General features: G+C 38.9%; 1 protein-coding gene across 1 annotated transcript; it reads left to right on the top strand.

The window, feature by feature from the left end:
- The first annotated feature begins 226 nt into the window (after positions 1–226).
- On the top strand, positions 227–26,759 carry EDA25 (CCAAT-binding factor). The gene is made up of 16 exons (XM_077384786.1): positions 227–1,034; positions 3,029–3,104; positions 3,462–3,581; positions 5,056–5,131; positions 6,959–7,027; positions 7,281–7,361; positions 7,725–7,796; positions 9,680–9,772; positions 14,300–14,455; positions 16,162–16,245; positions 16,936–17,079; positions 19,379–19,468; positions 21,660–21,742; positions 21,899–22,285; positions 23,397–23,634; positions 25,761–26,759. The coding sequence occupies exons 1-16, from the start codon at positions 305–307 to the stop codon at positions 26,478–26,480; spliced, it is 3,219 nt and encodes a 1,072-aa protein (XP_077240901.1). The 5' UTR covers positions 227–304; the 3' UTR covers positions 26,481–26,759.

Here is a 26,759-nt window from a genome sequence, read left to right as displayed (position 1 = left end):
GTACGGACGACCTTCACGAGGACTTCCTTGCATATATTCTTTACTTGGAGAAGAAAAACACTTTGAAAACGGGATTCCGTATGGAAAAAAAAGACGGGACTGAAATGATCCTTGATCTTACCCTTTTAAATGTGTGTTTATATTTTGTTTTGATGGGGATTTGAGCCCTCCATTCGTTTGTTTTTTGTCTCAAAACGGAATCCCGTTTTCCTAGCAGTGCTCACATGGAAAATAAAACCCTCAAAACCTCTACTTGACCTCCGGACTGTAGAAGCCTCTGCTTCTCTGTGCTCTAAGAAGAAAAATGGCGGCCGAGACACCGAGAAAGAAATCCAAAAACCCTAACAATGGCGATATTCTGAAGTCCAAAAACCCTAACAATGGCGATATTCTGAAATCCGAAGTCGCCTCTTTCGCTTCTTCGATCGGTCTAGCTCCTGCAATATCTTCTCTCCCAAGTTCCGGTTTCAACGACTCCGATTTCAGAAAAACAGGCCCTCTCAAACCTAAAACACCTGAAAAACCCTCCAAACCCAAACCCTCCAGAAATAAAATCCCTCATTCAAAGAAAGAAGAGACCGAGAATAAAAAGAAAAAGAACAATCAAGCTAGGGTTAGGGCACTTCCTCCTCATCCACCTCCTCCAAGCCATAAAGATCAGAGCTTCGAAACTAAATGGAATTCAAAGAAGAATCTCCCGAAGCTTCCTTTGATAAAGGCGAGCTTATTATCAGGGCAGTGGTACGTGGACGCGGCTGAATTGGAATCGAAGGTTTTTGGTTCTGAAGGGAGGAAGATTGAGGTGAGAGATGTTGAGGATGTTAAGAGATTGGTTATAAAGAAGAAGGAAATTGCAGAGAGGTTGTTGGATCAATATGCATTGGATTATGAGGCGTCTAGGGCTAAGAGCGGCGATATGCGGATGGTAGCGTCTGCTCAAAGGTCGGGAACGGCCGTGGATAAGGTTGCAGCCTTTACATGTATGGTGGAGGATAATCCAGTTGCCAATTTGAGATCACTTGATGCCTTACTCGGTATGAATTCCCTTTCTATCCACTTATTTATCTCGAATTTTCTGAAGAAGCAGAGTATTGGGTTTTCTTTGATTTTGCTGTTCTTTCATTCTTTTTTCGTATATTTGTTTTCTGCTATTGGGAGCTATTCATTCACCTTTTAAGTTGAAAGAACCACCGGAATGGAACATTCCACTAGCTATTTAGTCACTGTATCCTTATGATAGAACACCGTTCTATCAGAAAATAAAATAGAGAAGAAGATGATAGAGAAAAGGGAAAGAATAAGTTAATTCGAGGAAACTCAGGCCTCCAATGAGTTAATTTGAGGAAACTTGGCCTCCAATATGCTAATTGCACTAAATTTGATTATTCCTTCCTGAATAGCCATACAACATGTACATTATAGAAAACTTGGGGGAAGCAAAATAAGGGAACAAAAATCAGCAGAAAAAAGAAAGAAAAAGGAAAGCTACTCTAATATGACAATACTTAAATAAAGAAAAAGAATCTAATTTAGGAAAACCGTTCTAACATTACATTGATTTGAATGTGGACGGCAAGAAGTATTGCTTTCATAACAAGGGTGTCTGAAATTTGTCATAGACAGTAGGTATTAATCCGTGAATGAGAACACACGAGTTGTTGGACTTTGTAAGAATTTATATTTTCATTTTCTCGTGAATTTTTGGAAGCTAATGAAGTTGCAAGCTACTTGCAAAAGCAATGCATTTATTGACCTTTTCTCGTGCTTTGGCATTGTCAGATTTCTTCTTTACTCTTTTTAGTAATTATTTTGGTCATTTTTATAAAAGAAAATATTGGAGCATAATTGGATATTTTCGCCAACTGCATAATGACTTGATTTGGTTTTCACCTGTCTTTAACTATGGAGTCCAAGCTTCAGTCTCGTGGAACTGTGAGTTTTTTTGTTTACTCAGTCAAGGCAAACTAAGAAATAGAAGGTTCCATTCATTGTTTCAATGTATAAAGTATAAACAGTATCAGGGATTGTTTATGTCCTAGGATTCTCACTATTGGTTCCACCTATCCTATCAAGATCATTTTCTCTTCCTTCACACTGGAAATAAGTGAGACTATCTGAGCAAGCCTTTACTTGCAATAAATGGCACCTATGAAGTGGAATCCATCTGTTTTGTCTTCCACCTAATAATGGAGCTGCGTCCGAAGGACTACAACTCTCCACGTAAAAGATTATTTTTATGGACCTTTGAGCTCAACTTGTTAACTTGAGTCACAGACTATGGTTGGTTTAGTGATATGTTGCCTAGTATGCCTTTTACAAGTAATATCGAGGTATTATAATACATGGGCATGTTACTACTACTTACCTTTCATAAGTGGGTTACAACTGCATGAATCTTCTTCTTAGGGTCTTGCATTCACTTGGGAATCCATCAAGTGTTGTATGCCCCAGGTCTTAATTTTTTTCTAGAAAATTATGTTACCATTCTAGCTTATGTACCCACTTCTCTTCGTAAGTTCCTATGGCTTCTGGTAGTTAAGGGGTAAAAGTTCCTACCACTTCTGGTAGTTGAGTGGTATAAGTTCCTATGGCTTCCGGGAGTTGAGAGCTGAGGTACCTAGATGTATTCTTGCATTTGTACATAAGAGACTTCTGTGGCTGGTGTGTTGGCCAATCTGGGTGTATCTTTAATGGATTATACGGTCAGGGATTCCTTATGGTTTTCCATTTTTTTGCTAAACACTTTGCTTTGAAAGAGTTACATTTGTGCGTTTAGGCAATTTTTTTTTCCAATAAATTACTATAACGGTATAACCAATGTTTAGTAAAATCAGAATTAGTTTATGCAAAGTTAACACCAGAGACGAAGATGATCTAATCTTTTGTTTCTCCTATCAACTATATAATAAGAATTTTTTTATTGTTCACATAATCTATTTATCAAATCATGCTTTTTGGTTCAGATATTTTGTGCTTTATAGTTTATATGCAGCATTTGGTTATTAGTGGAGCTTACAATATGATGCAGCTATGGTGACATCGAAGGTGGGAAAGCGCCATGCACTGACTGGCTTTGAAGCATTGAGGGATTTGTTTTTGTTGAGGTCAGGATTTCCTTTTGTATAGCAAATTAAACACCTTTTTTTGTTTGTTGCTGTTTTGAGGTGCCGATCTGAGTGCACTCTTGTGGTCTTAATCTTTCTAACAGTCCTAATACAATAAGACTGGTATGTTGAAACCTACAATTAAATATAGAATAACATCTTTTGTGCCGATCCCAACTAGTTTGGGACAAAGGCTTAGTTGAGTTGGGGGTAATATTTGTTGTATTATCTGACTGTTTGCTTCTTGTCTTCTGAATTGCATTTTTTTCATCCCCCCTGCTTACTGGATCAATCTTATTTTTTGACATTTTGTAGTCATTACTTCAAACTGCATCTGATCCAGTTTTCTTTGCTCAGGCTATTGCCAGATCGCAAGCTGAAAGGCCTTTTGCAGCAGCCATTGAATCATCTGCCTGAATCGAAAGATGGTTTCTCTCTTTTACTTTTCTGGTATTGGGAGGATTGCTTAAAGCAGAGGTATCCTCTAATTAGTTCTGTTTCATTTTTTCTTTTCATGACCAAGTTAAACATGCATAGATACGCTTAAAAATTTGACAATTTTCTGAACACTAAAAGCAGTCTACAGCTATGCATTGCCATAACAAAATTTGGTTTTACTATGTATGATTTTCTGTTCGGGAACAAGGCCATGTGTGTTGCCTTATGATGTTCTATGAGCATGTTTGCATTTACCCGACAAATGGTATGCTTTTAAACATGCCAGATATGCTTCGATGATTTGATAATTTTCTGAACACATAAGCAGTCAACGGCTATACATTGCCATAACAAAATTTGGTTTTACTGTTTATAATTTTCTGTTTGGCATGAACCAATGCCATGTGGGTTGCCTTATGATGTTCTACGAGGTTATGCGTCTCAATCGCACAACATGTCCTTATGTGGAACCCAAAATTGCATGTTTGCATTTATCCCGACAATGTTGGTCTGTCTGGTCATTCTCTTTTTGAAATACCCAAACTTCTTTCAACCTGTTTGCCCATTCAAGCTTCCTTGAGTACACTGAAAACTAGCAAGTGCCTGATAGAACACTTCATCTTCACCAAAAGCCTGTGACAATTACATGGTAAAGTTATGAAAGGATACACAAGACAGGGCAAAGGCTGTGTTATTGACAGTTGGCAGGGGGGGGGGTGTGGTGGTGGTGATGGTGTTAATCTTCAGGCGAGAGGGGAGATAACACAATGGGCAAATGCAGAGATAATAGACAGTTATAATTCGTTGATCCGAGGGTTATGGTCCTTATGGAACTCTTAGATCTCGATCGCACATGTACTTGTGTGGGACCCGAAATTGCATGTCAGCATGTATCATGACTATCACTGTCAGTCCAGTCATTCTCTTTTTGAAACATCCAAATTTTTTTCAAACTGTTAGCCCATTCGTCCGTCTCGAACACAATGAAAGCTTAGAGATTGCAGATAGAACAACACTTCATCTTCACCACAAGCCCGTGAACTTAGTGTGTGCCTGATAGAACACCACTTCATCTTCACCACATGCCCGTGACAGCTAAAGGGTAAAGTAATGAAAAGGATACACCTGAACATTTGATATTCACTTTGCAGCTTTTGACAATTCTGATATATCTATTTTTACACAACATGTCAACCTTCACTTTCACTTCTATGGAACATGATTTTATTAAGGTAGAAGGCAAGTAGTGAACCATATGCTAAAGAATTTGTGAGGGGTTAAAAACTATCGCATAGTGTGTCATTGAAGTCCAAGCCATGCAAAAAATGTGCCTGATTTTCTTCATGCACATTTGGTGGTCCATCCTTATACAATGTTAACATCTGAATTTGGATTATCAACATTTCTTATCTTGCATGTTCTAATACAGTACAACATTCCCTTCATCCATTTCATTACTTAAACCTTTTACGGTGTATGTTTTGAGTTTGTAAATATTGGTTAACTAGTGCAGGTACGAACGGTTTGTTGCTGCACTTGAGGAAGCATCAAAAGATATGTTACCTATTCTCAAAGATAAAGCATTGAAGGTTAGACCAATTTTTCCCTAACCCCAATTTGTTTCTTGCAAAATTAAATGGGGGCTATTTTATTCTTTTTTTTAAAAAAATGGCTGGGGGCTATTTTATTCTATTATTCTTCTATTTTGTTTATTGGTCATCCTTGAATGGTTAGTTTCTTTTTTTCTTTTTTCTGGATTAGTATGAAAAGCTTATCAGTCTTTTATTGATTTTATACCTTATCTTTATCTCCATTTCAAGTGATTTCCCTCCTACTTCCCAAGCAATCTTCTCTCTCTCTTGTCTTGCTCTTATTAATACCAATTTACTCATTCTTTCTTTTTTGTTAAAGCATATGCAACCTACCTACTATGCAAATTTTATGAAACTATACGTGAAAGTTGTTTTTATGTAATTCTATCATTGGGGTGAATGTTGATACTTTTATATGATTTTTCTTGAATGACCTAACTCTTGTGGCTGCAAATACTTCAAGTGGGCATTTGGATACAACGTTTTTGCTTTCAGTGAAATAGTACTCTGCTGAATACTTATTTTATATAAGTCATTAAAATAATTTGGTGAATATTCATACCTTTCCTACGTGATCTTTCTTGAATGAGCTATCTCTTTTGGGCTCAAATTCTTTTAGTGAGCATTTGGATACAGCGTTTTCGCTTTCGGTGAAAGAGTAGTCTGCTGAATACTTATTTTATGCGAGCCATTAAAAAAACACTTATTTCATACAGCTTGGATAGTGCTTTTCTTTCAAATCTATATTCAATGGTGTTGAAATTTGTTTTTGGGGGCCTCCCGTGCAATGCCAATAGTAAGTCCAGTTTGGCTTTTCCTGGTCCCTTTGGGGTGTGTGACTCTAGTGCGGTTGAGATGCAAGCTCTACTCATGAGTATTTGTCATACTGACCATGATCTTTTGGATGCCCTTATCGTCGAAGGGAACTCCCTTAACGTGATTAGATGGATTAACGAGGGTGGAAAATATCCGTGGCAAGCTGGTGCATGTGATTGAGGAAGTCAGAGGCGAGGTGGAAAGTCATTCAATGGTTTTTCAACATGTTTGGTTCTCTGTCAATTCTGAGGCAGGCTCTTGTTCTCGATCTAGAGTCACCATGATGGAGTTAAACTTTTGATTTCCTTCCTCCTTGACATTGGGAAGGGGAAGTTGTGTTCCTTTTGTATTTCTATTTTTCTTTTCTAATGCATTTATTTGTTTCAACCACCTGTCTTCTTGCCTTATAGTTAATAAAAATTACCATTAAAAAAAAAACACCACAAAACTTTCTCAATCATTGGTTAGCATAGCAAACTGAGCAACGGTTTGTCAAACCATGATTCGTTGTTTTCCCCACGTAATTATTTTCTCTATAACACTCAACCTACAACTAGTGTCAGGATTAGACTTTAGTCAATTTGAGCTGGGTAGATCCTTTCACCTTCTTCATGAAAATTTTCTAAAGGATTCATTAGCTGACCCCAACTAGTTTGGGACAAAGGCTTAGTTGAGTTGAGTTGAGCACTCAATCTACACTTTGTTTAGCACTTGGGACGTTTGGAGCTTAGCAATTCCAAGATCTGTATTGACGGGTAAGGCAGTCCTGGATCCAAATGTAATCAATAATCATAAGAACATACAAAAGAAATGCTTACATTCTCCCTTTCCTAGAAAAACTATTGGCATCCGTTCATTGGTCAAGTCGATTATTAACTGTCAACTTACCAGATTGATTTTTACTGGATATGGCATTTCATTCCCTGTTTGTAATAAATCCAAAATTTGAGATTGTATCTAGGATTAGTATAAGCACCATTTATTACGTACTGGCTGATTCTTTTGCAGACGATGTATGCCCTACTGAGGAGTAAATCAGAACAAGAGCGCAGGTTGCTTTCAGCGCTTGTTAACAAAGTAAGTTCACGTTGAATTGTTTGTTTTGAGCAAATTAGTTATTTAGGAGCTATTTTTCTTACATTAAACCTTCTGGTTTTAGATTTTGATGCAGTATTTCTTCTGCCTATGTGTCCATCATCTTGCTTTTGTCATGTACATATGTAATCTCCATGTGAATCTTGAGTTTACCTTTATTGAAGCTCTTACTGGATCTCTTAAAACTCTTACAAATTTGTTCTAGTGGTTTTCTTAATTTTTGGGTTACATGCAGCTGGGCGATCCAGAACGGAAGGCCGCATCTGGGGCAGGGTATCACTTGTCATGCCTTTTGTCTGCTCATCCAAATATGAAGGTAACCATTCAAAAAATAAAAAAAATAAAAAAAAATCCAAATATGAACCAGAAAAAATGTTATGTTCTACACTGCTAACCCCAATGCTTAATGGAATAGTTCTTATCCATTGTATTTATTTTGAATGACAAATCTTTTCAAAAAGAATAAGCAGACTGAGATGGTCCATACAAACAGAACAAAGAACAGGCTGATAAAAAACTCACAAAGCCACACCTCCCCACCATCAAGGAGGGAGGAAGTAAAAAACCTTATCCAGCGTAATGTTTTTGTCTACTTTGTGTAATTTGCAATGCATTCCTAAACTTTCTAGAAGTTTTGCATTTCATATTTAGTGCTGACCATAATGGTTGTGTTCTACAGGCAGTAGTGATTGAAGAGGTGGATTCTTTCCTCTTTCGGCCACATCTCGGAATGAGATCTAAATACCATGCTGTATGTTCCATCATTGGTACCATTAACGTCATTAGTACTGTACTTATTGGATTGGAGTAAATCAGAACTTTATGTAATTCTATACCACCTTAATGTGCATAGGTGTTGGTCTTCTGTTTTTGTTATTCACATTTTGCTGCTTTCTTTAGGCATCTTTATTTACTTCTCTCTGCAGCTTTTTTCTCATGCGGAAAATATAATATGCACATTTTTGAAAAGTATAAACCATGTAACAAATGAAATCAGATGAACTTTAGTCCTACGCCAATGAGATCCGTGTGTATGGTTAAGATCTATTGTCAAGTTGGGGTTTAGGTTTGGTGTGGGAAGGGGAGACTGGATTAGGCTTTGGGAGGATATTTGGTTTGGTTATGTCCCGTTATCTAATGAATGTTTTGAGTGTGTGCATTTGGTGTGCTTGGGGGGGGGGGGGGGGGGAGGGATTGTGAGTGGGCGTATAGGAGAAACTTAAGGTTGTGTGTGCGCGCTTGCGTTTGAGTTAGCTTCATGATGATTGTGGGAGAAAGACAACTCCTAAGAAGAAGAGCAATATACCTCAATCTTCCCAAAAATCTCAATGGAGGAAGCGCTTCTTTAGCCACTTAATTGTCACCATACAATCACCTTCTACTTGAACTCCAGAGCAGCCAAACTCCTTTATTCATTTGTTACTGTTTTTAGGATCAATTGAACATATTCACTTGATGTGGACATCCCTCACATCTAGGATCAATTAAACATGAATGAAACACTAACATAAAGCCTAAATAAAATAAAAAAAACAAAATCTGTCCACGAAATAAATAATCTTAATACTAGATTACATCATCAGGACACAAAATTCTACATTTTCCATTTTGAGCAATTTGTGTTGTGTGTGAGTGCGCGTGCATCTAAAATGATTGATTTAAAATGATTGAAACCAAACACACATGCATGCGTGTCCGTTTGTGCTGGTAAAAATATAAAAAAACCCTGTGCATCCAAAATGATTGATTTAATCATTGTTGGTTTTATTTTTCATGCCTTCTGGTACTATATATTCCCATTATCTTGTTGGAGGAACTATGCTAGAAAAACATGTACATTTTACATTATGGTGGCCGTGCTGCGCGTGCGTATCCTACTAAAAACAGCAAAAAACTTTTACATCTAAAGTGGTTGTTTTAATCATTGTTAGTTTTGTTTTTCATACCTTCTTGTACAGTTGTACTATATTTCAATTATCCTATTTGAGGAACTAGGCTAGAAAAACATGTACATTTCACAATATGGTGGCTGGGTTTTTGTCATTGCTGGCATAAGTAAATGGTGATGCACTAGATTATTTGAGTATTTATGTTCAATACAGGAGAATTGCGGAGTATTGTCCTTAACACCCATGAGCTAAGAAACCAAACACACATCAGGTCCATGTCTTAACAGTTGAATTTGTGAAATGTCGGCAGTGAATTCATAGATATATCAACAGCTTTGTGGGATGAGAATTGACAAATCCTATAATGACAAATCCTATAAGGTCCGTTTGAATGTGTAGTATAGATGTAGGAGGAAAGGAATAGAGATTCCCATTTTTGTACTTTTTCTCTTGATTTGAGAGGAAAATCAAACTGTGGAACACGGCTTGAATTTGGAATTTTACAGCCGAAAAGGTCTGCCATGTGAATAGTAAGTGGCAACCAACGACTGCTAGGAAATGGAAAATGTGTTTTTCTACTTTCTTTTTCCCATTTTGGGTGCATCCAAATGGACCCATAAGGTTATCCACCTTCCACAATGATGCATAGTGGATTTCCGACATGCTTGATGGGAGATTCCAAATATAGTCTCCCAATCCAACTACTATAAGTAAAGTTCCAATTCTTATGTCTGCTATTATGCAGGTAAACTTTCTGAGTCAGATTCTTCTCAGCAGTAAAGGAGATGGCCCCAAGGTAGCAAAGCGCTTGATGGATGTTTATTTTGCACTTTTTAAGGTATAATGTTGGATTTTCCCCATTTTCTGCATATGTTGATTAATCTTCATTTCTTTGTATGCATTGGAATGATTTTATGCAACATTTTAGCCATTCTGTTTTGCTGTATTAGCTGTTCTAGTTTATTTTGAAAAATTGTTGATGAGAAACTTATATTTGGTGGGAAATCATTTTGCTGAGTTCACCTCAACTGCTATTCTACTTTCCCATATGATCTGTCATACCTTTTCCTTTTCCTTCTTTTGATGGATCATGTGATCTTTCACTTGGTAAAATTGGGTATTCTTCTCGGCCTTGCTAGAAGCCTATAGTTACTAATCTATTTGGAGAACCATTAGGCATAACAGACCAATTTACTGAGTTTTCAACTCATCTCTGACCCCCATTCTCCCAAGAATGGCCTAAACGTCTCAATCCACATTGAGAATAATTTCAGACAGACCGGTGGGAGGTTATGGGAGTTACTCCGCTAGCATGGCGTGAGAGTAATTTCAGACAGATCGGTGCTAAGATAGGCTGGTATTAGCCGCTGATGAGTCATGCAACACTGGTCAAAAATACGAAAGTGGGAAGCTGTTGATGCAATCATCTCTTGCATCCCTGGAGACATTGGCAATCCAGGCGGTCATTGATGAACTCTTCGGTGTGGCAGCAAGACATTCGGGAGCTTTTGTCGTCTACGGCTCGAGAGGTCAAAGAAGAGACGGTGGTTGACAACAACCAAAGAGGGGAGGTTGCCTGATGGCTAGAATCAAGACTAATGGCTTGAACAACGACGAAGTCAGAACCAGAAGGCCGGAACAATGTAGCATACCGCAAATTCATCGGCCGTCGGCAAGGGAGGCACACGATAGCCGATGTATCTGCATTTTAAATTTTGAGAGGGGCTTATAGGATGAGTTTTAAGAAATGAGGAGGGATTAGTCAAGTGGGCTTATGCAGGACCTATTGGAGTGACAGATTTGAGTGAGGTGGAGGTACGTGCAGCTTATCAAGGCATCAAGCTGCTGGAGGAGGATTTCTTGGAAAGCATGGTGGTAGAAGGGGACTCCCTCAATGTTATTCGTTGGCTTAGTGGGGCACACGTGTCCCCTAGCAGATTCGCCGAGCTTTTTGACGTGATAAATGACAACGTGGGGATAACCAATATCTCCTTCTGTCACATTAGGAGATCGGCCAATGGGGTGGCAGATAAGTTGGCCATGGATGGGGGTGCTTTTGTCGTCTTTTCAGCCTTTTGATTTCTTGCCCCCTTGATTTTCTTGGCTTTTGTTTGTTCTTTTTCCTATCTTTTTTTTCTTATTCGCGCTCTTGTACTGGACCATCTCGGTCTTTCTTTTGAATGAAATCTTGACCATTCAATTATTTTTTTTGAAAGGGGCTTGGTATAGAGTGCCGAAACCCATCCAATGATAGAGGTTTACGTGGGAGAAATTCCGCTTTCTTTGTTGGGTGGGGGGTGGGGCGTCACTAGGATTCGATTGAGATCAAGGCATGGCGTTGGGGGTAAACGTGGTAGCTTCTGGCAGAGTATCAGGGACACCTTCTGCAATACGGGGTCTCACTTGCATCTGTCAATGGAGCCTGATATGGGCCCGAATAGCGGCAAACCCATCTCTGGGCTTCATGGAGCAAAATGGCATGTCGTTCAGGCTTTTCGATGGGCTTGACAGAGCCAGGCCTGCTGAGTTAACTTAGTGAGATCTTCTATCGATTGAGTGAACTCGGATGAAGTGGACCTTGTTACTTTCTCTCCGAGATTACAACTAGAAGATCAACGCTGCGTGGAAGACTGAAGAGCACTCTTCTCAACCCACTCTTGATCCTCATCCGCTGGTGGAAAACTTTGCAGGTATCATGGATATAACCATAAGATCCGCTTCAAGTTACAAATTGTAGAAGATCTCCGTTAGCAATACCAGAGGTCTTACGCAGTTAAGTTGCTGGCATTGAAGCTAAAGCCTATACTTCGATGCTACGAAGCAATGACGGGGCAAGTTGAAACTCTTTGGAATCCATATAGCTGAGGATGAGATAGAAGGGCTCGCAGGGATCCTTGGGTGCTCGATCGACCATTTCTCATCGACTTATGTAGGGCTTCCGGCCTCCAAAGTGAGTTTGGGACCTAATAGTAGAAAAAATAGAGGGAAAATTGGACACATGAAAGCGGAATCTAGTTTCACGAGGAGTATCACCTTCATTAAGGCAGTTTTGTCCAACATTCACATATATCATTTATCATTGTTTAGTTGCTTGATGAGCGTAATCAACTGGATTGAGTAGATACAGTGAAGCTTCCACTAGGGCAGCTCTGATGATAAAAGAAAGTTCCATTTTGTCAGTTGGGAGGAGGTATGTAAACCTATTAAAGCAACCAGTGTAGGTTTCACGAGATTGAAAGTATTAAACAAAGCACTTCTTGGGAACTAGCTATGGAGATTCATGGAAGGAGAACATTTGTGGACGAGGGTTATTGAAAGTAAATATGGCTCTTTACTGGGACATTGGGCGCTAGATGACAGGTTATATAATGTTCTGACATTTTAGAGAGACATTCTAAGTCAAAGGTACAAGTTCAATGAGAGGATAAGGTATATGATCTACTTGGGTGATAGGATTAAATTCTGGCATGACAAATAGTGTGTGGAGCCCCCCTTAAAGGATCTTTTTCCTGACCTGTTTGAGGTGGTGCTGGACATGGAAGCCTTTGCTAAAGACTACTTTGAGCTGGAGGAGGGTAGAATATCACGGAAGATAAGGTTAAGATGGAACTTCTTCAACAGGGAATTGGATCGAGTGGTTAGATTCCTAGAGACTTCGGTGTCAGGCTACCTCAAGAAGACTGGCAATGATAAAAGGGTTTGGGTCTGGTGTTCCTCCTAGGTTTTCAGTGTTAAATCATTCTATTATCATTTGGTCCCTAATCCTATAACCTTGATCCTAGCCAAAGTATGGAGCATACCAGCACTACCCGGGGTTTGTGCGTTCGGATAGACTGCCTTTTCCTTGACAAAATTCTCACTGTAGATCACTTGCGAAACCGCCATATGCTTATTGTCGACCATTGTGCTCTGTGTGTGGAGTCATGGTGAAAGTGGACCACATGTTCATTCATTGTAAGACGGTCATAGATGTGTGGTCCATGTGGAGTTGAGTTGTCAAGAGATTCGGCATGGTATGGATCTTCCTATCCAGGATAGATCTCCTGGAGTGTCAGTCCTTTGCTCCATGGAGGAAAAAAGGAAAAACCCTCTGGAATGTGGTTCTGCTGGCTATCACGTGGGTTCTATGGAAAGAAAGGAATGCTCGATGAAGTCGAGAGTCCACACTTCATATTCATGAAGGTAATAGCCCGCCCCGTCTATATCTTGGGTGCTGGCCCTCCCGAGTTTCAGATTTGTCTCTGCCTATGACCTTTGGTACGGTTGTAGAGAGATCTGTATCAGCAGTGAGCGGACTGAGATACAAGCCCCTAGATGGGATCCCCTGGTCCTGATCAGCTGAAACCCAACTTTGACGGTTCTTGCATGGGCAACCTAGGGCCAGCTGAGATTGGTGGCATTCTCTCTGTATCAGCAGTGAGCGGACTGAGATACATGCCCCTAGATGGGATCCCCTGGTCCTGATCAGCTGAAACCCAACTTTGACGGTTCTTGCATGGGCAACCTAGGGCCAGCTGAGATTGGTGGCATTCTTAGAGAAGAGTTTATCTCGACCAAGTGGGCCTTCTCGGGTTTAATCAGGATTATAAATTCTAATGAAGTGGAGGTGAGGTCCATTCTACAATGCATAAGGCTCATACAGAGTGCTGACATGAATAGACTGATAGTTGAGGGAGACTCTCTTAATGTCATTACATGGTTGGAGGGAATACAACCCCACTCATGGAGATTTGCCCAGATGTTTGATGAGATACATGATGAGTGGCGGGTTTGTCCATTTCTTTTAGGCACATTAAAAGATAAGCTAACAATGAAGTGGACAGTTCAGCCCGATCAGAATTTGATAGTGCTAGTTTGGAGATTTTTTTTTTCTCCTCCTTGACGGATTTTCCATTATTTGTAAGGCTTGTCCTTTTCTTTTTCTTCCTACTCTTGTTTGTATTGACCATCATGGTCGCTTGTTCTCTCCGTTTTTCTATTAATAAAATCTCAATCATTTAAAAAAAAAAAAAAAAAAAAAATCCTCAATCCATATGATTGTACGCTTTTCCGATTCATATAATTTATATAGTGCCTTTCTATTATCTGCTTCTGCTCCATGAATCACTCAGTCCGTGTGTAGGAGTATTGAATCTTTTTACTTATGTGTATGTTTGTGTTATAATTTATGCTTCAGTAAGACTATAGTAAGTTACATATGAAACCCTATTATCCGATCTCTTTTTAACCTTACGTGGATTATTTCAATGTATCTACTGAAACTTCCTTTAGTGTAGTAAAATTCTGTTTGGATCTGCTTAAAGTGGCTTATTTTCAGAAAGATTGCGTAGGAAATTATTTTCATTGTACTTGCATTCACTGTCAGGTACTGACAACTGAGGCAGATGGTGGTCAAAAAATGAAGAAAAACAATAAAAAAGAGGATAAAAAAGTTGTCAGATCTCTTCACAACAGCAAAAGAGAAGGTCCTTTGCAGTCTAATGTCGAAATGGATTCGCGGCTTCTCTCTGCACTCCTAACTGTGAGTTTATGTAGCTTTCTTTTACCTTTGAAGATTGTGATTCAAAATGTTTTGATTATTTTAAAAACATGGTGAATCAAGTTATTAAGTTTGATAGATGAGTGGGTTTTGTTTTGGCATTTTTACTGGCTCCATAATTTCTTTTTGAATTCTTGTTTATTTTAGATTATAGGCAATTAAATACAAAACATAATTTTGTTTTTTAGAGATGTTTGAGCTTCACATGTTTATTCTAATATTCTGAGGGTATTTATCTAGTTGTTTTCCACACTCTGTTGCAGTGTATAAAATGGTGAGATTATATCATTATGGGATTTCTTTTTTTTTTTTCTTTTTTTGTTTGAATGGTATCATTATGAGATTTCTAAGTGTTGGGAATAGCAATTAAACTAGGAATTTAAAAGTTTTTTAGTTTTTAAAATTGCTAGAGGTTGAGTTGTTCTAGTATTTTTATTTGAATGGTTTTTTGTCTGGACCCATTAGTTCTCATAAGTTTGTGTTTGGAAGTTTAAGACAAATTTGGTTGGAATGCTCCATGTCATTGTACATGGATACATAAGTTAATTGAGTTTGGACTTTATGTCTTTAATAGGCTTAGCTATTTTCGGAGTTTCTATAATTTGCCTCTGGTTTGATTTATTGGCCTCTATTTTATCGAGTGGATTTTGTGTAAAATAGGAAACTCCCTTATATATGGAGACTTTGGACTTATGGGGTGCTATGAGTTTAATGTTGATATTATTATTCTATCAGATAAAAATATGTTAGCTAACTACTCACCTTGGTTTTGCTTGTGTTTTTGTCTGATATCTGATAGCATACCATGTCATAACATCTCCATAGCAGTTTTTTTTAGTGCTATAACATCTCCACAACTAGGGTGATTTTATGCTTCAGACTTTCAGATATTAACTTTCGTAGGATCGGATGGCATTTCTATGTGCGTAGAGCAATGAGTGGTTCCAGGTTTCAATGAACGATTTTGCATTTGTTAGGATTGCATGGCCTCTTTCATTTTTTTAGGAATGATGATTTTATTTATTAAAGAAAGTATAAAGACCCACGACTGAGATGGTCGGAAACAAAATACAACACACATAATAAAAGATGACAACCAGGCCCCAAACTCAAGGAGGCAAAAAATACATGGCCTCTTTACTCTACGGCCCATAATGGTGTGATTTTGTATGTGTTTTGATTACACGACTTTTTTAATCCAAGTGCCTAACACAATATATGAAGGATTGAAGGGTTTCTCTCTTGTACTTACATCAGGAATCTAGGCCTTTAAATTGTTCGAAAACATCTCTTTGGTTCATGCTCTTGTATTTTTATTTCATTATAAAAGATGAACGTATTAAAGGTAGAAAATATCATAACTATACGGTTAAGCTGATATTTTGTTGAATTAAACCCCTTTTTGCCATTGCAATAACATTCAATTTTCAAGTCTTTTCTTCCCCTTGTACTTTGTGGACAATCTAGTTATTTTATTTGCATAGGGCTAATGCTTTGTTTCATGCTTGCTAGTGGTCGATGTTATCCCAAACTCTAACTTTTATTAATATGCCTGTTCTTTCCTCTTACTCCGAATTTTTTTTCAGTGATGGAAATATATGATATGCTATATTCATACATTTTGTTGTTTTCAGGGATTTTGTGAAAATTCAGCATAATGTGTGTTTTGTTTCCCTCCATCCTTACAGGGAGTTAACAGAGCATTTCCTTTTGTTGCAAGTGATGAGGCCGATGATATTATTGAGGTTCAAACACCAATATTTTTCAAGTTGGTGAGCTCGAAACCTGGAGATAGTACATTCTTTTCCTTTTTTTTAATGGTGAAACAATTCATTAAAAGAAAACGACTGAGATGGTCAAATACACGAGAGAGGGAGAATACACACAAGATAGCTAGAATAACAAACTCCCGCTAAAGAAAAACAATAAAATAGATCAAGGCAGAAGGAAATCATATTTGCTCCAAAACCTCCAACTGAAACCCTCTTCTAGCTAGGTTATCGCCACCTCGTTAGCCGGTCTTCTCACGTGACGGTTACACTTGAGTCGCCCACTAAGTTGTGAATTTCCTCGAAAAAACTGAGCAAAGCGCCAAGGACACACTTGAGTGCCATGCAACCGACGGATCACATTGAGGGAGTCTCCCTCCACCACCGCTTTATTAAGATCTTCACCCGCCAAGAGTTGCCTTGATGGACCACCTGAACCTCCGCCTCACTAGAATCGGCAATGCCTAAAGGGGCTGCAAAAAAGCTCACTTCACACTACCCGCATCTTCTCTAAGAACGCCCTCAATCCCAGCTGGTCCGAGGTTGCCCAAACTGGAACCATTGAAGTTCAGTTTCAAGAACCCTAGAGATGGAGGTTCCCAGGCTTGGATGGTTCCAGTTTTTATTAAAATTCATTTAGTACAATAACATTTTCTGTAAATTCTGGTGACAAAATATACTTTTTATGTGCAGGTACATTCAAAGAATTTCAATGTTGGGGTTCAGGCATTGATGCTTCTATATCAGATTTCATCCAAAAATCAGATTGCAAGCGACCGATTTTACCGTGCTCTGTATTCAAAACTCTTGATTCCTGCTGTCATGATTTCTTCAAAGGTATTTTTCATTTACCTTTTCTGTTTTGGATTCCATACCCGTCTCCCTGACGTGCTTCATAATGATATTTAGTTATTGTGCATTTCATTATCAACATAAACCTTATTCTTTGAAAGGTTAACACTGAAAATTTACAAAAACGACCCATTTATTCCTCAAAATCTGTTGGTTCCAGAGATCCTTTGGTTTCAAACACTTCAGCTGTAGATTTTATCTCTTGTTGAATGTCAAAATTTCTGTGATGGGCAACATTCTTCCCATTTCACAAAAGTGAACATTGAAAATTTACAAAAAAGATCCATTTATTACCAAAATTCTGGTGCTTCCAGTTATCATTTGCTTTCAAACACTTAACAGGAGTTTCCTAGACTGATCCATTCTTAAACCCCTGAAAATTGACTTGTCTTTCACTCTGCTCCTGCTCTGACCATCTCCAGAATCTGCTCCTGGAGTCTAAGATAGGGTAGACATGAAGTAAACAAAGAGGTTGGATGAGGAAGTGACTGGGGTTTCTCGTGTAAGTAGGGAATGCAAATTACCCTTCCCTGACGCTTGGTGATTGAAATTTCTCCACCTGAGGTTTTCAATCTCGTGCACCGAATAATCCCACCTCAGCACTAGTAGTAGCAGCAGATCTTTATAGAGTAGCCAGCTCAACTGAGACCCTGCCAATGATCTTGTTGCTGTTAAAAAAACACTTGGAAGTTGATGAACTATAAAGATAGAATAGAAGAAAGAAGTGTGAACTCAGTTCAAATCTTCATTTTTGTTTAGTGTAGTGTTTACACTGATATCTATACAGCATGTGGTCAAATGACCAGAATACCCTGAGTCACATAGACCTTTTTTAATGCCCCCTAGAAGCTCTAGTGTTCTATGGAGCTTGTTCAGCTTGTCAATCAAATGTGATGATGATCAACTATGAAACCCTTGTGAATACATCAGCCACTTGTTCTTTACTTGAGACAAGCTAGGATAATTTTCACCGAGACACTCCCCTGCCAAACCCCCTCCCTTACGACCCTTGATAACACTCTAGGGACGGCCAAGAGAAAGAGAAATCTTTCTTGGTTTGTCTCCCATGATGCAAAGATAAATGTTCTCCATGGCTCAGAGCATCTCTCGAACCTGTATCCCATGAGGCATCATTTCTACAGGAGACTGCATCTGAACCTATTCTTCTCGACCAGCATCTTGCCATCCACCATCCCACGGTCCTTCTTCTTGCAACCATTTCCTTCTGGAGCCACCTCTCCAAATCAATTTGCCCTCTCTACATCTTTTGAAGTTTGTTGCTCTTACGTTTATCAGGGAAACAACTATTTGCCTGACTCTTTAACCACTATATGGTGAATTTTAATTATAAAATATCCCATGTGTCATTGTGATACATTACCCCCATTTCTTCTTCCATAGCCTCGATCCATCTGTCAGTGTAAATTGCCTTACTGAATGTTTCTGGCTCTTCTACTGATTCTATAGTTTGAACGGTTAGGCTTGCTGAAATTGCCTTGTTTTCAACAAACATAGTGCCCAGACAAGGATGCCATGGAGGATCTTATATGTGGTTTTCAAGTCATTCATCCTTCAAGCTCTTTTTTCCAGCGACTGAGGATGGTGTGTAAACTCCAGTGTGGCTGAAACTGAATTTGTAGTCTGGTTTTTTGTATTGTTAGTATTGAGAAAAAAGAGGCAGCTTAAGGGACATGGATAACCTTATTGTGGAAGGAGACTCCCTTTACGTTATCTGTTGGGTGAGCAAGGGTGCAAGGTATTGTAGAGGTGTGCTACTGCGATTGAAGAAGTCCTTGATTGGGTCTAGGGCCATCTTGTTAAGTACTTAAGTTCCAACATATTTAGAGGTCATCAAATAGTGAGGCTAACCGTTTGGTTCATTCTGGAGTTGCCAGATCTGATCTAGAGCCTTTTGACTTTCTCCCCCTTGATTTTCTCTATCATATCTTTTCTTTTCTTTCTTTCTTTGTTTTTTTTTTTTTTTTTTTTGTAATTTTGCTTGTACTGACAATCTCGGTCCCCTGGCTTTGTGCTGTTTTTGCTTAATAAATCGTTGCCATTCAAAAGGAAAAAAGACAGCCTTAAATTGATAAACATTTACAGGTCAATGTTTACCCGTTTCTTGTATTCTTATGTTAGATGCTTTTTACTAAAAAAATTCACTTTTTTTTTAGATCTTGCAATTCTCTTGTTCACCGATATGTGCTTACTTTGAGCCAAACACACTTGCCCTGAGTTTTTAATAGACTTCCGTAGCAGGTCTAACTGACTTCCTGCCATGCAGCCAGAAATGTTTCTTGGGCTACTCTTCAAAGCGATGAAGAGCGATGTTAACTTAAAGCGGGTCTCGGCCTTTTCAAAGCGCCTCCTGCAGGTTAGTCATGAATGTTGGTGCTATTCCCAAAATCTGATTGCTTAAAGTATTTGCGTGTTAAATTTGTAATGTGTCTACACTCTACACAACTGTACTTTTGGGGTTTAATTTTCTCTTTCATGTTAGAATTTTGGCAATGGATGCACCGTAGGATTATGCACATTTTAGGTAATCATATTATCGTTTAACTAAACATTTCTTGTGTATTCCACATGACGATTACACACGAATTTCTACTTATTATCCTTCATTAGTTTGGATTCTGACTCCATTTGTTTTGGAAGCAGTTGAGCATTGTCAATAGGAATGCCTAATAAATTGAATTGAGCAATTCTTCTCAAAATGTTGCTGACACACAGGGACCTCTGTAACAAAAGAGAGACCAAAAAAGGGTTCAAATCTGGTTCAAATGGTTGGAATTGTGAAAATATACTCTTTTCTTTTGTTAGTAAAAATGTGTCAAGGGGTGGTGGGTTTTCTTGGAGGGCTTGTGTTCAAGTGTGTTTTTCGAGATCAAGGGAGGGAGGGATGACCATTTTGCAAATGATGAGGCTGGCAAATGGCGGTGACGATGGAAGCCAATAGTTGATGGGAAGTGGGTGGACGAGGCCGTGGGCAAATTGTGTGGTGTGCAAATGACCAATTGGGCAGATAGTGAGGTTGTGACACTAAAGTTGGCAACGTGGGTGGTTGATGAGGTCTAGGCAGCGAAGGAGGTAGCCAACCAGTATTTTAGTATTCAAAATCCAATGGAAATCAAAATTTATGCTAGTAATGATTTATAGTGGTTGATTGCAATAAGAGTCATGCAAGGAAACACCGTTAACATGCCCTACTTAAGGTGCCCTGAATGAGTGGGCTGCTGTGAAGGAGTGGAATGATAGGATGTGACATGGAAAATGTATACATGAGCTATTCTACTTACTATCAAGAAAAACAAGCCATTCTATGACTTGAATCAGCAAAGCATCATGAGATCCCAAGTCTGTCGTTGTTGGCCACGATGTGGGTACTATGGAAAGAAAGGAATGATACAATCTTTGAAGGAAGAGCTAAATCATCCTATTTTCTTTTCATCAAAGTAATAGCTTTAACTATTGTTTGGGCCAAGTCTCTCCCTCTTTTCCGCTTTGTCTCGGCTCTTGAACTTTGGGATGGTTGGAGATTGATATGTAACAGTGTGGAAAATAGTCCTTTGCTTGTACAACAATGGCAACCTCCCCCTGTCGGGTTGTCAAAGCTAAACTTTGATGGTTCCAGTTTTGGGCACCCCAGGCCTGCTGGTATCGGGGGTGTTCTTAGGGACACAATGGGAGAGGTTATTTGGGCCTTTTCAGGTCCTATTGGTTCTTTGTATGCTAGCGAAGTAGAATTAGAGCGGCTCATCATGGCATAATGCTCTTGGAGAAGGATAGTTTGTCTCAAACTATTGTCGAAGGAGATTTGCTAAATGTGATTAGGTGGCTTAGAGGTTCTTTGGTTCCTCCTTGGAGACTTGCTTGATTCTTCGATGAGATTAAAGATAGAATATCAGGATCCTCCATAACTTTTCAACATGTGAGGAGGTCTGCTAATGGGATAGCTGACATACTTGCTAGGGATGGAGTAATTAGGCAGGGCCTAGAGTTGTTTGATTTTTTACTACCTTGATGGGGATGTTGGATTGTATGAGTTGTTTTCTTTTCTTTTTGTGCTGTCTTTGTATCTTTTGGGAAGTCTTTCTCAGTCTTCCCCAGTTCAATGAAAGTTGTTACCATTCAAAAAAAAAAAGCATCATGAAATCGCATGGCCATTTGGAAGAAAAAAAAAGAATCATGTGATCCCATAGTGTTACCGTATGTAGAAGTTTTGTGTAATTGTAGTTAGGGAACCTATAAACATAGTGTTTCTCAATGCTTCGGAACTTGCTGATTTGCTTCAGTAATCCATTAAATCAGTTTGGCTTGATTTTACAAAGATATCTAGCCAGCTAAAAGCTGCCGTGAAGACAAAATCTCATAAGTTGCCCTAATCAATCCAAATCAACTCTGTTTTGCCTGATTTTCTTCATTCTTCTTGAGCAAATCAAATGTAGTGGGTAATGTAATTTGGGTTTGCCATATGGGGGTCTGGACCTGTGTCTTACTATACCATTTCTTCATCTTGCCACTGCACATGATGAAATACTGATACACTTAAGTTATTTGAACAGGTTGCGCTGCAGCAGCCCCCTCAATATGCTTGTGGCTGCCTCTTTATCATATCAGAAGTTCTGAAAGCAAGACCACATCTATGGTAAGGTTTTCTAGGGTTTATTAAATGTATAATCTATGGTAAGGTTTTTGAGGGTTTATTGAATGTATAACTTCGTACATGTATGTAATAGTGTTCTGTTTGTAACTTGTTTATTGGTTTAATTTAGTTTAGCTACTAATGGACCGTCATTTGCAGGGCTATAATGCTACAAAATGAGTCTGTGGATGAAGATTTCGAACATTTTGAGGATATCATAGAAGGTTCTCAGAATATAGTTGGCACTGCTCCCTCAAGCAAGCCAGAAAATTCCGATGGGCCTATTAATGTAATGACTAGAAATAATGGTGTCAAGAAAGACGGTGATCCTTCTAATTCTGAAGATAACGAAGGCCCACCAATGTCTGATTCTGAAGAAGATAACAGCTCTGAAGGAAAAGACACCATAATTGGAGGTGATAATTTTATCAATGTCGAGAAATTTGAAACCGTGTCTGAACATGAGGCCAGACAAGCTCAAGTACCCAATATAGGATCATCATCACCAGGAGGATACAATCCGCAACACAGGGAACCTTCTTATTGGTATTGTCCTGTTTCTCAATTTTTACTTCTGAACTAGTGCTTCATACGGTTACATCTTCCCTTGGTAACATTCCTGGATCACATGTTGGCCATCCCAACATCATCCAATAGGTTTTTTTTGTGTGCATGTGTATTTGATATTTATTTAGATGATATACTGCAAACTTTTTAGTTGGAAAACAATAAAAACTTTCATAAAAATTTAAAATAAGGAGTAAAATATGAGAAATAGAAATGAATAATCAACAGTGTTTAAAACATGAATATTAACATATATACACATCAGGGATGGTAATGGGATGTTTTTCATATCACCAATAAAAAAAATATTCAATACGCATTGTTGGCAACAGATGCGGAGGTTCAAGCGCTTTTGACTTGGATTCACATAATTGAGATTGAAGATCTTTTTTTTTTTTTTGAAAATTGACAATTTTTTAATTTGTAAAGAAATAGGACGGAACAAGCTGTCCCTTCCCAACATTTCCTCTGTTAGTACGCCAGCCTTTGCCAAACCATCTGCCGCCTCATTAGCCAACCGCCTCCTATGCTCAATCTTGGGGTCCAGAGCTCTTATTAAGTCCAGGATTTCCGGTAACAGATTTTCGATTCTCCACGGGCCGTTCGATTGCCCAGAAGATCTAGATCAGCTAATCATGGAAGGTGACTCCCTAAACGTGGTTTGTTGGCTGACCTTACGGACTAGGTACCCGTGGAGGTTCACAAACGCTATAGAGGAAGTCCCGGATCTGGTAGAAAGCCACCATGTCACGTTTCAACTTATTAGGACTTAAGAGATCTGTTAACAGCGAGGCGGTTGACCTGCCTAGGAGTGGATAGATTGGGTCTAGAGCTATCAATAAAATGTTGCCATTCAAAAAGAAAAATGCTTTGTTATAGACTGTTTTTCTAACTCATGGGTTTGTAAAAGCTTCATTTCATTTTGGTGATGAAATTGCTATTGTTCTGGAAAAAGAGATTTTGTCCGAGGACTCTTTGTGAACAACCAAAGGTGTTGGGATGTGGTTTTAGAGATTGATAATTAAGATACTGTTTAGGTTGTTGAAGAGGAAAAAAATAAATAAATTTGTTGTGTTTTAAAAATGGGCAGCAACGCAGACCGCACAAGTTGGTGGGAATTGACAGTGCTGGCATCGCATGTGCACCCCTCAGTAGCAACTATGGCACGCACCCTTCTATTTGGGGTCAACATTGTCTATAATGGTGACCCCTTAAATGATCTTTCGCTTGGTGCTTTCTTGGACAAGTTCATGGAGAAGAAGCCAAAGCCAAACCGGAGATCCGAAGGCATATGGCATGGTGGTTCCCAAATTGCTCCTGCAAGAAAGGTATGTTTTTCAACCAAATAATCTTATTTCAGTTGTGTTTTCACCATTGGTTCCTTTTTAAGTAGTCCACATTTTAATGTCTTGTTTATATTCCTTTTCCTTTTCCTTGCACAAGTATCCTGCAATGTCCGAAACCTGAAGAATATCTTGATTTGTTGCACATGTCTTTCGTTATTTTGCTTGAATACACCTTTATCTTATAATATATCTGCATGATTATGTGGATATGATTGCCAAAGAGGGTTCAATTGCCCCTCCTGGGCTGTCTGATTCTCTCCCTTTGGCCTTGTGGCATTTGGTTTCGTTCGTAGATGTTTTCTTACGCTTAAGTGGTTGCCACTGGAGCTCCTTCTGTCCTCTTTAAATGTATCTTTCTTATTATTCAAAAATCATATATCTATATGAATGCCAGTCTTTGGTCTCAGAGATACATGAGACACATTAATTTTTGCAACTCCAAAATAAGGTCTGTTTGCAAAGGACAATGTAATTGCTGATATTGGTATTTGCTTTGGGGTGCATGTTATACTTTACTTGCATTCATACATGCACATGTTTGCGTGCTTCTATCTATATGTATTAAATCGTTGAGTAGACAATGAAGGCATTTGGAATCTCCTGTCTCAACTCCCTTCCAAGAACTTGCTAAATGCATGATGTCACAACTCATTTTTTTATCATGTTGTAGTGTCTCCCAAACAGGCTTCATTAAGAAACACCTAGTGATAGACGCTGAACGCTGTGAATGGAAGACCTCTCTACTTCCTTTTAGGTTATTTTTTTCAATGGACTTTTAGGTTCGTAAAAATTACTCTTTAAGCATGTTGATTGGTGAAAGTTGAGTGAAGTATCCTCTGCTTTTGCAAACACACATCGTTCATGTTCTCCTTATCCTTTTCTTTCGAATAAAAGCAATTAAGTTTTATTAGGAGAAATGAAAGGGGAAGCTCAAATGAATGAGGTAGTCTTGCAGAAAGGAAAAATAATATCATAAAGAAAACTCAAACCCCCTCATTGACCGCCAGGAAACATAGTGAGTGGCTTAAGATCTCAAAGCCAACCTTACTTTTTCCAACATGTTTGCTTCCAAATTAACTTCTCTGATCTCTCCAATGTGGAAAATGAAAACCTGCAAAGCAGGGGTAAGGCTGCGTACATCTAGCCCTCCCCAGACCCCCCAATGGCGAGAGCCTCGTGCACTGGGGCACCCTTTTTAATGTTCTAGTTACAAACTTATGATAAATTCTAAAAAGACACTTGCTGTTAGGCTCGTTCCTAACAGACAGTCTTTGGACCCCGCTTGTGCAACTTCTATGTGATTGGATCCGATGGTCAGACTGGCAACCACAAGTCAGGCCAAATGCCTTGAGAACAACTTGATCTGATGATCCTAGGTTCTTGATCCATAGAGCCTCATTTAGGGTTTCGCTAACAAAAGCTAAATGGTTGATTTTCGTAATTCTTTATCTTATGCATGGGACCAAGCCTTGTGTGTCACCTCATGTTATTAAACAAAATCCAAGGTTTTGATTGTACATACATGTCCGCTTTTGGGACCCTAGAATTGTTCTTCACCATTGATCCCAATGGTACCGTCTGCCTGGTTCTCTCCTATTATTCCTCTCCTTCCAAATAGACCACTGCATGGCCAACCACGTGACATCTAATGAATATTGTCCGTTGCTCGTACGCTCTTGAAGGTGTCTACCTCTAGCTGGCATTGGCACTTCTAAGTTTCACAGGATGTGTACCTCTAGCTGGAAAAACCGAATCCATGTGGGGAGTTTACCTCATCCATTACTCCTAGTTATAATGCATCTCGCTTTTTATTGATGAGTTGGTAAGATGAGTCTATAAATGAAGATAAGGTTCAATCATGTAATTAGATTCGGTATTTCTGTTACTTTTTTTAAGTTGGCACAAATTTTGATTCTCATGATTCCCAACTTAAATTGTTTTGCCCAAAACTTAAATTCATTTTCCTTTCAAAAAAAAAAAAAAGAACTTAAATTCATTTTGCTTTTAGCTTTTTACTGCCCCATGCATTAGATAGGTTTCTGCTTGCTATGTTGTACATGATTTTTTTGGTTCTGCTCAGTTGCCAATGTGGTTTCCTTTCTTTGCAGCTGGATGTGAGCAATCGTTTGATTGGGGCCGATATACTATCACTGGCCGAGGAGGAAGTCCCTCCAGAGGATCTGGTCTTCCACAAGTTCTATGCGAGTAAAATGGGTTCATCAAAGAAACCAAAGAAGAAGAAGAAACAGGGTGGGGATGAGGACGCAGATGAGTTATTTGATGTGGATGACAATCCTGAGAGTGACAGTGAGGAGATTGACGACATGTTGGGATTGAGTCATCTGCCTTCGGACGATGAGCGTGATTATGATTATGACGAACTTGACAAAGTTGCCGGCAAAGAAGACGATGACTTGCTTGGAAATGGGAGTGATGCTGACATGGATTCTCCCGCTGATGATTATGATGGCGGTAGTGATGGTATGGAAGATGGTGATGATTTTGATAATGGCGATGATGGTGCTGATGGATTTGGTAAATCTATTAGTAAAAACAAGAAGCGCAAGATCGGGGGGAGGTCTGGAGCGTCCCCGTTTGCCAGTCTTGAAGATTATGATCATCTGTTGAATGATGATGGTAAAGAGAAAAAGAGGTCCAAGTCGAGCAAGAAGCTTAAGTCTACGGCCGATGATTATGATGCTGGTAGTGACGGTGTTGATGAAGATGATGATGGGTTTGTTGAATCCAGATCAAAGGAAAGGAGGGGAAAGAAATCAAAATCGATTAAGAAGTCTAAATCTGGTAAAAAAATGCGGAAATCCAACTGAACTGAACTGCTTTTCCAGTGGTGTTGGAATTGCAGAAACAGTGTAAATTATAGTTTATATTCCCCTTAATTTTCTTCTGTATGTCTTGTTGTGTTATTTGTGGTTCTCTTGAGGTGGGAGGGCGAGATGCCTGAAATTTTGACCTTTTATCTATTTTGTTGATACTGATTTCCGAGACAGATGCATGAAAACAGAGAATCCAAATATTTATTTGCATCTCAGACTTTGTAACAGGAGCCTTCTCGTTCGGGTTTTATATGGAAATATGCTATTTTTGAA

This window comes from Tasmannia lanceolata, unplaced genomic scaffold (assembly GCF_043159265.1).
Source record: "Tasmannia lanceolata isolate RefF3 unplaced genomic scaffold, GAP_Taslan_0.1 ptg000007l, whole genome shotgun sequence".
Lineage (NCBI taxonomy): Eukaryota > Viridiplantae > Streptophyta > Magnoliopsida > Canellales > Winteraceae > Tasmannia > Tasmannia lanceolata.
The sequence above is the reverse complement of the archived record's forward strand: the minus strand, read 5'-3'. Positions and strand labels throughout refer to the sequence as shown.